This window comes from Anomaloglossus baeobatrachus, chromosome 3 (assembly GCF_048569485.1).
Source record: "Anomaloglossus baeobatrachus isolate aAnoBae1 chromosome 3, aAnoBae1.hap1, whole genome shotgun sequence".
In the NCBI taxonomy this organism is placed as follows: Eukaryota; Metazoa; Chordata; class Amphibia; order Anura; family Aromobatidae; genus Anomaloglossus; species Anomaloglossus baeobatrachus.
Genome location: NC_134355.1, coordinates 558,691,389 through 558,707,482, shown reverse-complemented (window position 1 = coordinate 558,707,482; position 16,094 = coordinate 558,691,389). Strand labels below are relative to the sequence as shown.

Sequence of the window (16,094 nt, the reverse complement as noted above, 5' to 3'; positions counted from 1 at the left end):
AGCCTTCACAGCCATTCCCGTATTTTCCTGGACCCCTGGCCATACAGGGAACTGTATCCACGACGGGTCAGGTAAATGAGGGCACTATATCTGGGTGGCCGAGAACATCTATGTGCAGTAAATATCAGAGAAGAGGCCACATCACTGAATCAGGATAGCTGCACCAACAGTCGCCCAGGGAGCTTGGCACCCACCAATCAAAAACGTTTCTATTATAATGCCATCACTGTACATAACGGAAATACCTCTTTAGACCTCTCACACATCCATGCATTAAGCGCACATGTGTGATGGTCCGTGGCGAAGGTATGCAAGACCATCCCTGTGTGTGTGTGTTCTACATGTGCTATTCGTGTGACATCCGGATAGCACACGGACAGCATGAACATGTGTATTTACCTGTCTCCGGCGCTGCTATTACTTCCGGGTCTCTGCTTTGAATATGCATGAGGATAATGAGCGGGCCCGGAAGTAAGTGACAGCAGTACCGCAGACAGTAAATATAAAAATATTTTTTTTTAAGTGACGTGTTTTCTCTGGTACGTGTCACACTGATGTCACATGGAGCACATCAGTGTTCGGTCCGTGTGACACTCGTGCTGCCGCAGAAAACAGACATGTCGCCATGTGGAGCACACGGACGCACATGTCCTCCAAATGGACACATGATCCATAGGAAAACACAGAGGTGTGCGCAGATTCATTGAATTTAATAGGTCTGCATGTGTCCATGTTTCCGGTACATGTGGAAATGGACACCAGACGTACCGGAAACATGGACATGTGAAGGAGGCCTTAACTACACCACATTACCACATTGATTTTGTTGGCAGACCCCTCCAGCTTATGTCCACCGGACATGCTATATTTTATAGGCTTCCTTTTTTTTTTGTCGTCATGTCCCCCCTTCCAAAACCACCATCAACATAGGTGACCCTCCCATATTAGATATAGCTCGGTTTTCAGCATGCCGGCCAGTCAGGCATAGTAATATATATCCTAAAATAGCACTGAATAGAACTTATATAACCGCGATTGTACTTTTTATGTATTAGTAGCAGTGAAGGAACGTCAGGGCGCGGCTTTATTGCTATTTTTAAAGCTCGTCTGCGCACACCTTCTGTATATCACTCGGCATGTGGTTAGCAGAGCAATGCTCGAGAGGGCAGGATGTGGGTTAATAGCTACGTTGTAGCAGGACTATGTAACAGGGCATTCTTCACAAGCTTGTGGCCTATAAATGTTAGGGTAATTGCAGAACGTTTTACAAGCTCGGCTGCAATTACACTTAAGTATATATTTAATATGTAATCTTTGGAGATTTCTATTGCAGGAATATTGTGACTGTGGAGTAGGACATTGAGGCCGTGCGTTACATAGTTGCAAAGTTAATACATTTGAAAAAAAAATAAACAAATGTTCTTCAAGTTCTATTCAGAGAAAAAAAGGGAAGGGATATACCGTATGTAATATCACAAAGCCTGATCCCCCCACAACAGGTTATCTTTCCCTCCGTCATCCCAATCAAAACATTCAGAGAAGGACTTTCCACATTTGCATAATTATTTCTGTAATATTGTTCTAAAAAGAAAGCACCCTGTTTCCCAAAAATAACCCCTAGTAGGTAGCAATTAAAATGCTGTAATGTCTGGTGACCAGTCCATCCACTAGCAGGTGCTGATGAGGGGGACAAGTGTTCACATTGTGGTACAATCACCCAATAGTGATGAAATTCACCTGCCCTGGCCCTCTATTAGAGCGATGTGATTGATGCCATTATGTGACCTATTGGCAGAATAGCCATGTCCAGGATGTGTGCCCATAATGTTTTATGATATAGCGCCATCTCCTAAACCTCGCTGTTGTCCCATATGGCAGTGACGTGACAGCTGCTCGTAAAACAAACCTCGCCTACAGCAGTTATGGTCACATTTCAAGCATGCCTAAAGATCCAGAGAAAAAAAGAAACATTCCAGGGAGCTGCTAGAGAAATACCTTGAAGATCGTCATAAAGTAATAATTGGGCAGCATTGGGGTCTAAGGGTATGTGCCCACGGTCAGGAATCACTGCGTCCTGGATGCAGCGAGTCCTGACCTGCGGGGCCGCGATTTTCCTCCGCAGGAGACCGCAGCTGCCCGTACCCATGATCAGGGTTCAGTGCGCTTCGGTCTCTCGCTTGTGTTCTCCCTACGGAGGACACATGCAAATCCGCAGCAAACACTGACCTGCGGTCCAGACCACAGCTTGTCAATTGTTTGCTGTGGAAAAAGCACAGTGGGCAGTAGATTTCTAGAAATCCCCTCCTCTGCTTGTACTGTAGAACGCAGCATTTTGGACGCAGCTGACGCATGCTGTGTCCAAAACTCTGCAAACACTGATCGGGTACGCAGCCTAATGGTTAGCATTGTTACCCTGCAGCATGGGGGTCTTAACCAGTGATGAGCGAGCACTACCATGCTCAGGTGCTTGGTACTCAAATCAAGCAGGTCGGACACTTGACTCGAGTACCAAGTATAATAGAAGATCTTCCATAAAAAATGCTTGCGTTCCCCATTGACTTCCATTACACTCAGTACACGAGTTGTGCCCATCCGAGCGTCTGACTGCTAGTCACGAGTACCGAGCCCCCGAGCATGGTAGTGCTCGCTCATCACTACTCTTCACTCCATCCAACATTTTGGTTCTCTATTTTTGTTTTGTTTTTATCCTCCTCCTTATTCCAAGAGCCATAACATATTTATTTTTCGCCAAAGGAACCCTACGATGGCCGTTTTTTTTTTTTTGCAGGACAAGTTGTAGTTACGAATGACACCATTAATTTTTCTGGAAAATAGGAAAAAAATTTCAAGTGCAGCAAAATTGTATAAAAATCCCCTGCAATTGTTTTTTGCGTTTTTATTTTTATTGTATTTATTATGCTATAAACTATTTTGGCTGCATTAAAGATGATGTCCTCTACTTGGACAACCCCTACTCATTCCCATTGTTCGCTCCCAGAAAAATAAATAAGCCTAAACTCACCTCCGGTGTGGCCGCGGTTCCAGTGATATCTGAAGTTGTGTTCCCAGGGCCCACATGACATTGTTATGAGACCCGTGACCATTCAGCGCCCCACGTCTGTCTCCTCGCCTTCAGACATTTGAGCACTATGTGAGTGCTGCGCTGACCTCCTGCTCAAACGGTGAAAGATGCCGGGCGCTGGGTCGCATTGCTCCCGTGTCATAACAATGTCATGTGGGCCCTGGGAACGCAACTTCAGACATTGCTGGAACCGCACCGGAGGTGAGTATAGGCTCATTTATTTTTATGGGGGCTAACAAGGGGAATGAGTAAGGGTTGTCCAAGTAGTCATCCTCTTTAATAGTGATGCACCCATGCTAGTGGGTTGAGCTAAAGATGCTCTCTGATCCTGGCCCTCAGCCTGACTTTAGCTTAAATTGGCGCCATTTTAAAATATATTTTAAGTGGCTTCTACTCCCACCCTGATACTAGTGTTTATCCTGATGAAGGGGCGGTCTGGTCCCATAACACAGATTTTCTATACCACTTATTTATTAATAAAAGAACTTCATATAGATTTTACTAACAAACTAACACTCTCCGTTTTTTTTCTGATGGTATGGCCGGTCTCTTGTAACAGAGCACCTATAATCGGAGGGACATATTGCTTGCTTCGCACTTGTGGAATACACTCCTCTTCCTCAGCCCACAAAAATAGACGTGTAACACCTGACTTTAGTAGGAGTAGTTTTTGGGTCAAGGGTTGAACGTTCTAAAAATGCAGTCTAATCTGCGGACATATTATAAATGGGGGAGTCTGACCTGTGTTTTAATCACTAAACCTATGTTCTTACTAAAGGCTGCTTTACACGGGACGACCGATCGTGCGATTTCACGATCGATCATACCCGCCCCCGTCGTTTGTGTGTCACGGGCAATTGATTGCCCGTGGCGCACAAACTTGTAACCCCCCGTCACACGTAATTACCTCCCGGGCGACGTCGCTGAGGGCGGTGAACATCCACTTCCTGAAGTGGGAGGGATGTTCGGCGTCACAGCGACGTCACCCGGCAGCTGGCCAATAGAAGCGGAGGGGCGGAGATGAGTGGGACGTAAACAACCCGCCCACCTCCTTCCTTCCGCATAGCTGGCGGGAGCCACGGGACGCAGGTAAGCGATGTTCATCGTTCCCGTGGTGTCACACGGAGCAACATGCGCTGCCACGGGAACGATGAACAACCGGCGCCATGTTTCATAAACGATTTTATGAAACCTAGTGACGAGTACACGACTCACGATTTGTGAGCGATACTTCGTCGCTAGGAGGTGTCACACAGGCCGACATCGCAAGTGACACCGGATGTGCGTCACAAAAACCGTGACACTGACGATCTATCGCACGATAGATCATCTTTATGTAAAGCACCCTTAAGAGTTTCGGTACATTGTGCGGCGCAATCAGTGACTGACAGCTAGCTCTGTATCCTCACTTATATAGAGAAAGCTATCAGTCACTGATAGGACCCGCCATTGGACTAAAAATCCCAGAAATCACGAAGGTTTAACTGATTAAGGCACAGGTTATACGGAATATTTTCTCACAAAAATATATATCAATCTACTCTGCTCCCCCTGCTCTATAGAGAAAGATATACCAGAAAGATATACAGAAGAGAAACACCCAGTATATTTTAATTAAATGATGCTGTTGCATCATTTAATTAAAATATACTGGGTGTTTCTCTTCTGTTATCTTTCTGGTCACTGCCTGTTATCAAGTGTAATCTGAATCTAGCAGCAGGGAAGACCAGACGGATCACATTAAGGGGGGGCACATTTCATATAGGCAAGAGAGGCGGCCTTTCAGATTGGGGAAGGTAAGCCATTGGGCGATCACAGGAGCAATGCATGCTGAGGAATGAGTGAAAGGAAATTCCAGTACCTATAGTGCTGACAAAATGCTGATGAAGCGGAACCTCCCATTCAACAAGAGTGGATGGCAAGTTACAGAGCATGAGAATCGGGACCATTGCTGGACATAGGAGACTGATATGTGCTCTGAAAGCAGTTTTAACCTATTGTTGGAGCTGAAGGCAGCAATTACAGGAAAGTATCTCACTGGCCTGCTCACCTTTGTGGCTAGCAAGTTACATGTTTTCTTGGGAATTGGTTGTGGTCTTGACCCATGTATTCCATCACTGCTCTGTTCACACTAATGTCATGGAGTACTTTTTTAAAGGGAACCAATCACCAGGATTTTCATATATAACCTAAAGCCAGGGCTATACTGGCACTATCAGGCTGATTCTCTACATACCTGTAGTGGTCAGCTAGGATGTTTAGGTTTTGAAATCCAAGAAAGTAAAGTTTATAGCAGCTTGTTGAGTGACAGTTGCACTGGAGCAGATCATATATTCATAGTTATCCCCTCCCTCTGTTAGAATTAGCATAAGTATTATACAAACTATTCACTTTGTCTAGCAGGACCTGTGTGAGGTCATACCCATGTGACCAGAAGGGACGGGGCCTCAGCCACCAAAGCTGGATACCAGGTCACATGGGTGTGACCTCACACAGGTCCTGCTAGACAAAGTGAATAGTTTGTATAATACTTATGCTAATTCTAACAAGGGGAGGATATAACTATGAATATATGATCTGCTCCAGTGCAACTGTCACTCAACATGCAGCTAATTTTATAAACTTTACTTTCTTGGATTTCAAAACCTAAACATCCGAGCTGACCACTACAGGTATGTATAGAATCAGCCTGATAGTGCCAGGATAGCACTGGCTTTAGGTTATATACGAAAATCCTGGCGATTGGTTCCCTTTAATTATGATGATTTGTCAAATTCATCATACAACGGGTCCAGACTGCAGCCATCGCCCCCCATTGTCCAGTAACTGGGTGCATTGGGGTCCTGTTGAGGTTGTTTCTGCCTTGCTTTCAGACCCACCGGACAGTAGCGCCAGGTTGATTTGGAAGTGTGCACCCTGCATGCTGCGGACACAAAGCTGAGCTGCTTTTTATATTCTTCTAAGTGACAATTACTGGGAAAGGTTCCCACTGGGCATACTGTCTCCTTTGTGTAATAAGACATAAGTAAATACTTCTTGTAAATCCTGTGTGTTTGGTGCTATATTTAGAGGTTGGGAAGCAAGGAGCTCATTGTTAGAACTACAAGTCCTTCAGTATTGCTAGATTTAGACACATTTTCTCTCCTGCCCTTTTGCAGTAATATGATTAAATACACTATAATACATCAAGTGTCTTCTGGTCAATGCTTTTCTCTTAGGGTTTACTGTCTACAAACCCTCCCATATGTTGCATCCATTTATAGGGAATCTGTCAGCAGGATTTCATCCACAAACTATTTATATGTGCATGTAGCTATTCAAAAAACAAATCCAGTAATACCTTTATCTGGCCTGTCCATTCCTCCATTACTGAGAAAGCAGAGCTTGAATTTCTATGCAAATGAGGCTGTATGTTACACTAGCGAGTCTGGACCCACTGCGCCACGGACCGGAGGGGCGTGACTAAATGACTACCGGGTCAATAGAGTCTTGAATGGTGAGGATAGACTGGGCTTCTGGTTGACACCGGGTACCACTCTAGGGCAGTCCTCGGTACCACAGCATCTGACCCAAACTTCAAGGACGCAGGTACGGAGGGCATGCAAGACGGAGTGGGTAGAAGAGGCTGACAGGACAAAGTACGCTCAGGAGACAGGCTTTTCAGACAGGTACTGGAGTCAGGCAGGTCAGGTTCGGGTACATGGACAGGCTGGATATGTACAGGTACTGGAGACAGACTGACGTGACAGGTTCTGGTTCAAGAGACAGGCAGGACAGATTCAGGTAGACGGACAACGGGCAGAAAACAGACTGGAGTACTAACAGAATCAGACTAACCAGGATCCTAATTTCTCTGACCCCTCCCTACAGGGGAAGGTGCCTTAAATACCCAGTACCTCCCAGCCATAGGCTGTTGAATACTTTTTGAGTGCGCACATGGCCCCTTTAAGAGGCGGGAAGCACGCGCCTGCACTAAGGACGTTGCCAAAAGACCTGTGCGATTTGCGAGTAGGCCAGATGCGGTGGTGAGTACGTCAGCATCCCTGCCAAGAAGAGGAGACAATGCAGGTCTGCCTGCGTTACACTGTAGATCTGAAGCCTCTGTCACTCCAACTCTATACCCTGTCCAACGCCACCTCCTCATGCTTGACTGACAGAGTCTATGCAGTGTGACTTCAGTTAACAGAGCCATCAGTCAAACAGGAGGAGACAAGGAATAGAGCTGGAGTGACCGAGACTTCAGATCTACAATAGCTCCACAGCCTCATTTGCATATCAATTCAAATGCTTATTTCTCAGTAATTGAGGAACAGCCCGGCCATGTAAAGGTATTGCAGCACGGTGGCTCAGTGGTTAGCACTGCAGCCTTGCAGCGCTGGGGTCCTGGGTTCAAATCCCACCAAGGACACCATCTGCAAGGAGTTTGTATGTTCTCCCCGTGTTTGCGTGGGTTTCCTCCGGGTACTCCAGTTTCCTCCCACACTCCAAAGACATACTGATAGGGACTTTAGATTGTGAGCTCCAATGGGGACAGTGTTCCTGATGTATGTAAAGCGCTGCGGAATATGTTAGCGCTATATAAAAAATAAAGATTTGATTTGATTTGATTGCTTAACTTAGTGAGGGAGTTGTTACCCAAATTGGGCTGGCAATTGTCTAGAGTTGTATGGGCTCCTTTAATGGGAACATGTAAGGTCAGATAACGCTATTAACCTGCAAATATAGGGTTAATCTGCAGGTTAATAGTTTTATGAAGCTGTCGGCAGCAGTTCTGAAGGTGCAGCCCCTGAGAAAAAATTAACTTTATTTGTCTTGGATGCCGCCAGCTTTCAGTCATGCAGAAGTGGCGGTGTGGCTACACATATCACTCACTATACTTTGAGTGGCAGAGGTAAGCACGCCTTGGCACTTTGACTTACTGTAAGCTCAGCAGTCCATCAATGAGCACGGGCTGACAGTCTAAGTATTGGGTTTACAGCCGCCACGCTCAATGTTGTGAGTAGTGACTGAAGCCACGGACTTGCATGACTGAAAGTCTGCAGCTCCAAATAGAAGTGAAGGTCATGTTCTCCTAGCTGCCTCATTTTCAGTACAGCAGCCAGTCACTTTCAGAATGCTATTAACCTGCAGATACCTACATCGAGAGGTAAATAACGTTATCTGACCTGGCAGGTTTCCTATAGCCTCTTTATAACTGACTTCCAGTAGTTTCTTGCTTTGATGGATTTGGGTATTACATCACTGACCAATCTGAATTGCTGGTATGTAAAGACTGCTACTTTTCCGAGTATAGTCATCTGTTTACCATAACGGACAACCCTTTTTACAAGTATGGTACAGTATATACACGTTTCCCTTATATAGATATATGGTAGACATTATAGCTTCCCAGAAAGTTGACACTTTGTCAAGACTTCTGAATTCTTTCTGAAGGTGTTTCCTCCTTAGGCCGAGTTCTGATATTCATATAACGTGGTCATTGTATGGACCTTGACGTGTAGATTGGCTGTGAGTCTCCTCACCTGAATTTGTCATCCTTAGCTATTCCTATAAGGCTGTGAGGTGTGGGAGACCCTTGACCGGTTCGTGCATCACAGGCTGTATTTTTTTACCATTTCAATGAATGAGTTTAATCGCCTACAAGACTTCTCCCGTGCCTCCCCCATATTCTGGAATGCTATACCCCAGCATATCAGACACTCTCCTACCGTGGAAAGCGTCAAGAGGAAGCTGAAGACCCACCTCTTCCGACAAGCCTACAACCTACAATAACCCTCAGTCCAGTTGACCACTGCGCAACCAGCTCTGTCCTCACCTATTGTACCCTCACCCATTCCCTGTAGACTGTGAGCTCTCGCGGGCAGGGTCCTCTCTCCTCCTATACCAGTCTGTTTGTATTTTTAATGATTGTTGTACTTGTTTTTATGTATACCCTTTTCACTTGTAAAGCGCCATGGAATAAATGGCGCTATCATAAATAATAATAATACTGTCTTCTGTAATATGCCATATGTCGCTCCACACCAGGCAGATGCCAGTGGTGCTACCTGGCCCATTCTGCCTATACCCTCATTGACCAAAGATTGCTCCAATCACTGCAGTTTAACCAATTAAATACCGCTGCATAGCTGTGTCTACGGCATTTAAATGATAATTTTAACATTTTAACAAAAATATATTCAATAAATAAGTATTTTAATCCTCCTATTGTATGAATCTCTTGTGTACCCATTAGTCAATGGATGCTTGTGGGTTTGTTGTCAGCTCTAAAGGGCCATTTACACGCTGCGACATCGCTAACGATATATCGTTGGGGTCACGGTGTTTGTGACGCACATCTGGCACCGTTAGCGACATCGCAGCGTGTAACACGTATGAACGACCTTAAAGATCGCAAAAGAGGTAAAAATCGTTGGTATGTGAGACGTCGTTCACTTACCAAAAATCGTTACCTATTCAGTAGCAAGGTTGTTTTTCGTACCTGCGGCAGCACACGTCGCTATGTGTGACACCGCAGGAACGAGCAACAACCTCGTACCTGCGGCCGCCCGCAATGAGGAAGGAAGGAGGTGGGCTGGATGTTACGTCCCACTCATCTCCGCCCCTCCGCTTCTATTGGACGGCTGCCGTGTGACGTCACTGTGACACCGCACGGACCGCCCCCTTAGAAAGGAGGTTGTTCGCCGGCCACAGCGACGTCGCAGGGAAGGTAAGTCCGTGTGACGGGTGTAAGCGATGTTGTGCGCCACGGGCAGCGATTAGCCCGTGACGCACAACCGACGGGGGCGGGTGCGCTCGCTAGTGATATCACTTGCGATATCGCAGCGTGTAAAGTACCCTTTAGTGTCATACACATCCCATTTGGAGTTTTTATTCCTGTTTTTTTTTTAATTCATTATGAAGTAAAATGAGTGATTTCAACAAAACTGTAACTGTGTCTATGTGGATGTAAAAATGAAGAGTTATGGCTATTGGAACAAGGGGAATACAAAAATGAAAGCACAGAAAATAAAAAATGTCCAACTCCTTAAAGGGTTCAGATTAAGGTGTTCTGGTGCATTACCAAGAAACCATTTTCCGTTACTATTTTCATGTGTGTGTTTATGAGTCGGAAGTTAAATGCAGGATGCACAACAAGTAGTAACATGTAGAGTGTAGAAAGTGTGAGTGCGGCAGTGAGCGGCACACTAGTGCGCACACACACTCTGCATCTGAGGCTTATAGACAAGCCCTTGTTTGTGTTTCCAGTGCCACTATGCACATTGGGCTTCCATGCCCTGAGCAAACAGCGGCTTCAAATGAAATCTCTCCTTGCTGCCTCCTCCTTCCTTTCTTTGCGCTCTTTGCATTTACCTGCCTTCACCCTATTATCCTCCCTTCTCTTCTATTTCTCAGGTATTCACTCCCTTTCGTAAGCTGATACTGAGCGCAGACAACAGAAAAGACATGGAGGAATGGATGGCGGCGCTGAAATCTGTGCAAAACCGGGAACTTTTTGAGGTACTGACAATGGCGTAACTTGAAGCTTTTGGGCCCCAGTGTAAAACCTCTAACAGGGTCCCTAATTATTGCAGATCTTTAATAGTAATGGTCGTTTCATATGGGCCTACATGACCATTTGGGCCCCCTAAGCTTCATCGCCCGTGTGCGATTGTAACCTCTGCACCTATCATAAGTACACCCCTAGGTGCTGGCTTGTCTGCAGCTTTTTAAAGGCTGGAGCTATACGGCGACTTTGGCCAGGACACCTGTCACGTGACCAAAGTTCACTAGTTGAAGCTGCTTCATCGCTGTGGAGTACAATCACATGAGGTGCGTTGCTATCCCAAGGATACTGCGACGAGCAGGAAGTTCTAGCTTATATATCAAAAATACTGACTCTCATATCCAACAGGTGTGAACAGGTGCCAGCTGAAAACACATTATAACTACAAAAACACATACAGCTGCACACTAAAATGCACTCGAGTGCAGCTGTATGCATTTTTGTAGGAAGTACTAGCTTGGCAGATTTTTCGTGACTTGCTTTTCACAGTCTCAATACCCTTGGGGGTTGTGATGCAACCCAATTCACTTGTTTTTTGCTGTGATGTAGCTGCAACACTTAGCAAACTTTGGTCGCAGTAGAGGTGTCGTGGCCATTTTTGCCATGTAGGCCCAGCTTAAAGCACCACTACAGCAGCTTTTTTTTTTTCTGCGCTGGAGTAACTCTTTAAATACAACCCTCCTGCCCCTATCATGTACTCACTTGCTGGCGTCTTCACCTTTTACCAATACCTCTGTGGTCCCCAATCGCCATCTTGTGACCACCACTGCTGACTGGCTCCGGCCAGAAGTCATAAGTTATGTCACAAGCTCCCAATGCACCTCTATGAGGCCAGAACAAGGCTCTCATAGACTTGTATTGAAGAGTGACCAATGGCGTGCTCCATGAAACATTGGAGCTGCTGGCAGGTCACAAATGGAAGGTGAAGCCACCGGAAGGTGAGTATAAGATGGGGGCAGGAGGTTTACATTTAAAGCACCAATGCAGTAGTGAAATAAAAAAAACCAAAAAAAAAAACCTGGAATGGTGCTTTAAGAGATCTGAGCATTGCACTAAAGCCTGCTTTACACGTTGCAATTTCGCATATCATATGCGATTTGCAACGCCCCCATCGTATGTGAGGCACGTTCAATTTGTTGAATGTGCCGCACAAACGATTAACCCCTGTCACACGTACTTACCTTCCATATGACCTCGATGTGGGCGGCGGACGTCCACTTCCTGGAGTGGGAGGGACGTTCGACGTCACGCGGCAGCCGGCCAATAGAAGCGGAGGGGCGGAGCTGAGCGGGACGTAAACATCCCGCCCACCTCCTTCCTTCCGCATTGTGGGCCGGGAGCCGCAGGACGCAGGTAAGATCTGTTCATCGTTCCCGGGGTGTCACACACTGCAATGTGCGCTACCCCGGGTACGATGAACAATCTGACGTGCAATTCTAGAGACAGGTTCGATGTGTATGCGATGAACGTTTTACCGTTCAATCGCAATCGCACGTACCTGTCACACACTGCAATGTACCTTACGATGCCGGATGTGCGTCACTTACGACGTGACCCCGCCGACACATCGTAAGATACATTGCAGCGTGTAAAGCGGGCTTTAGATATGCGGTGAATCTGGGCTGTTCACCTGCCTGGGACACACAGTCATTATTGTAATTCAGCAGTGATCATAAACCGATAAGAGACAAATCGTGCACAGTTTTGTCATGCATCACACTGGAAGTTTTTTGTCAGTTTGCCAAAACTTTCCTTAGATGTTTTTAGTTACCTCTGTTTCTGGGAAAGCTGGATGATAACTAATATTGCTACTTTTATAACTGTAATGGCGTTTGTCACCAAAGTTATTAGGCTCCTAAATGACAGCTCTGCATAATTTTCTGTGTACATTTGTTTCCCATATCTTTTAACACCTACTGAGATTTAAAGGGAATCTGTCACCAGGTTTTGTCGCCTAATCTGAGAGCAGCATAACGTAAGGGCAGAGATCCTGATTCCAGCGATATGTCACTTACTGCTGCTTAGTGTAGTTTTGATAAAATCACTGATTAATCATCAGTAGAGTAGTAGTATCATTAGAGGACTACTTGGTGTGCTGCAGGTAGTCCAACATATTCATGAGCTCTGTATAACTGTGAGATCTGCAGCAGAGAAAACATTGATTTTGAAAATGACAGCGAACAGTTCAGTAAGTGACACATCGCTGGAATCAGGATCTCTGTCTCTACGTTATACTGCTCTCAGATGGGGGAGCAAAAACCTGGTGACCGATTCCGTTTAAAAGTTTGTTGGCTGTTTAAGCCATAATAGTGGCCAATTTTCTCAAGTATGATCAACCTCTGATGTGTAGATTGTGTCCTCTCCTACAACAGATGTTAAGAAAAAGAACGATCGGGTAGGTAAATTCCAAAATGCCATATACTTTATTTCTGAGGAGATAAGCCGCTGCCAAAGGTGTTTGACGGCCGCTCATTCCCCTCTTCCTATTGAGAACACAAATATGAGTTGAGCATGCATGTGTATGTGGGAGTACACATCAATTTTTAGCTGGGCTGAAATTTTTCTGTTTTAAGTGGTGAAAAAGGGAGTTATTTGCTGTCAGACACCTCTGGTGGCCGCTTATCTCTTATAAGAAGAAAAATACATTTTACCTGCCTAATATTTTGCGCAATATCTGTTGGGGAGAGTCAGGAGGAAAATCAGGTGGTTGGGCAGGTTTGCAACTTTTATCTGTATGGAGACCTTAAAGGGAACCTGTCAGGTGCAATATGCACCCAGAACCACAGGCGGTTCTGGGTATATATTGCTAATCCCTGCCTAACCGTCCCTGTATACACTAACATAGATAAAGAGATCTTTAGAAGAAGTATTCCTAAAGATCACTTATTATATGCTAATGAGGCCAGGGACTAGTCGAAAGGGGCGTGAGTTCCATTGGCTAGTCATCCCCCTTAGCATGTTAGCACGTTCCTGTGGGTATACTAACATGCTATTAAATGCGCAGTGACGCCGCACATACCGCCGTCTTCATGGCGGCCTGTGGAGGATGGATGCGCGCTGGGCATGATCCGGAGTACCTGAGGCTTCCGATCATGCGCACTAAATTGATGCAAGCTTCCCTGCTTCAGTGCAGTATAGTGCGCATGAACGGAAATGCTGGTACTCCCGATCATACCCAGTGCGCATCCATCCTCTGCCGGCCGCCATGAAAAGTGAGGTATGTGCGGCGTCGCTGCGCGTTCATTAGCATGTTAGTACACCCACAGGGGTATGCTACCATTCTATATGGGCCGACTAGCCAAGGGAAGTCACGCCCTTGTGACTAGTCCCTGGCCTCATTAGCATATAATAAGCGATATTTAGAAATACTTTTTCTAAAGATCTCTTTATCTATGCTAGTGTATACAGGGACGGTTAGACAGGGAATAGCAATATGTACCCAGAACTGCTCTTGGTTCCGGCTGCATATTGCACCTGACAGGTTCCCTTTAAGAGGGTTGTCCAGTTTGTTTTCGCATATATTGTGGACATGATTTAGTGGCATTTACCAATAAATACGTATTACAGTTTCTCTACTGTGTATTAGTACAGCCTTCCTCACAGCCTGCACAAAGACACACAGAATGGCTGCTAATGGGGGATCGTGTCACCGGACCTGTCCATCAGTCTCCTCTAATTAGAAAACATTGCGGATGGGAGAGCTCACGTGCTCCTCCATTAGCAGCCATTCTCAGAAGAGGAGGGCCGTGCAGTCTGTGAGGAAGGCTGAGAAAAAAAACATTGAGTAGGCACCACCTGTGGATGGAGAGCTGCGCAAAATTTGTGGAAAACATACCCAATTCAGGACCGAGGAAGGACACGTACAAAGGGTCAGTCACACTTCCCACATAATATCAATCTTTAATATGTAGCACAACCAAAAGAAGAAATAGATTTATAGATGGACACACAGTGGCAGGACTTGATTCCTAGGCCAATATCTGGTTCTGGGACACAACCCATATGATCAGTATAATAACCAATAGAGCCATGTACAGTAATAATAGAAGATATCTGCAGTAGCTATACATAGACACTACCCTGAAGTGATGTGAGGGAGCATTCAGTGATGACGAGATGTGCAAATAGTACATTATGTAGGATCAATAAAATATAAAAATGGTCAGCAGTAACACTTCAATAAAGAGCCCCCGGCATAGTGGCCAAGGAGAACAGGCTCATAGGAAAAGCATCATATTGGAGTGAAGATCCTACAGGTATCGCCACGGGAGGGGCTTATTCAGAGGTTTGTGAGTGAGGACCCCTCAGTATCTCCACAGTAGGCAGCTTCTTCAGAGATTTGTGAGGACCCCTCAGTTATCTCCACAGGAGGGGGCTTATTCAGGGATTTGTGAGTGAGGACCCCTCAGGTATCTCCACATGAGGGGGCGTCTTCAGAGGTTTGTGAATGACAACCCTTCGTGTATCTCCACAGGAGGGGGCTTCTTCAGGGATTTGTGAGTGAGGACCCCTCAGGTATCTCCACATTAGGTGGCTTCTTCATAAATTTGTGAGGACCCCTCGGGTATCTCCACAAGAGGGAGCGTCTTCAGAGGTTTGTGAGTGAGGACCCCAGGTATCTCCACACGAGGGGGCTTTTTCAGAGGTTTGTGAATGAGGACCCCTTGGGTATCTCCACAGGAGGGGGCTTCTTTAGGGATTTGTGAGTGAGGACCCCTCAGGTATCTCCACACGAGGGGGCTTCTTCAGAGGTTTGTGAGTGAGGACCCTTCAGGTATCTCCACAGGAGGGTGCTTCTTCAGAGGTTTGTGAGGACCCCTCAGGTATCTCCGCAGGAGGGGGCTTCTTCAGGGGTTTGTGAAGAAGGCTGTCTGAACAAAAAGGAGGACCTGTTATATGTTTTAGTTAGTAAGTGCCACCAAATCATGTTAAAATGGACATCCCTGTTAAAGAAAATCTGTCACCAGGTCTTTGCCACCTAATCTCACAACCGCATAATGTAGGAATGTAGAAACAGAGACTTTGATTCCAGCAATGTGTCACTTACTGGGTCACTTGTAGTATTTTGATAAAATCACTGTTTGGCAGCTTTCTGCCTATGCACAGTGTACATAGAAAGCTGCCAATCAGTGGTGTGGGTGTAGATATCAGAGCTCAGTATTCAGGGAACGGGTAGATCTGCAGCAGATTTTATCAAAACTGCATCACCCAATAAATTAAGTGATACATCTCCAGATTTAGGGTTTCTGCCCCCAAATCATGCTGCTCCCAGATGACGTAGCAAAAACCTGACGGCAGATTTCCCGGAAGGTGTATGGCCACATTTAGCGGTCACTAAGATTTTTCAGAAACAGATACAATTATCAATCACGACATCTCAGGAATTTATATGTTTTAGAAGAGAAATCCTACTTCAGTATTGTGCCTGTTTGTCTCTGATCTGTTCTTCTACATTTTTCTTCTGCA

General features: G+C 45.7%; 1 protein-coding gene across 2 annotated transcripts in view; it reads left to right on the top strand.

Annotated features, from left to right (window-relative positions):
- DGKD (diacylglycerol kinase delta) overlaps positions 1 to 16,094 on the top strand; it is a 180,296-nt gene that overhangs the window by 67,522 nt on the left and 96,680 nt on the right. For both annotated transcript variants that reach the window (XM_075340845.1, XM_075340844.1), the window contains exon 4: positions 10,478 to 10,582. In XM_075340845.1, coding sequence (XP_075196960.1) covers positions 10,478 to 10,582 — 105 coding nt within the window. The remainder of the gene's footprint in view (positions 1 to 10,477; positions 10,583 to 16,094) is intronic.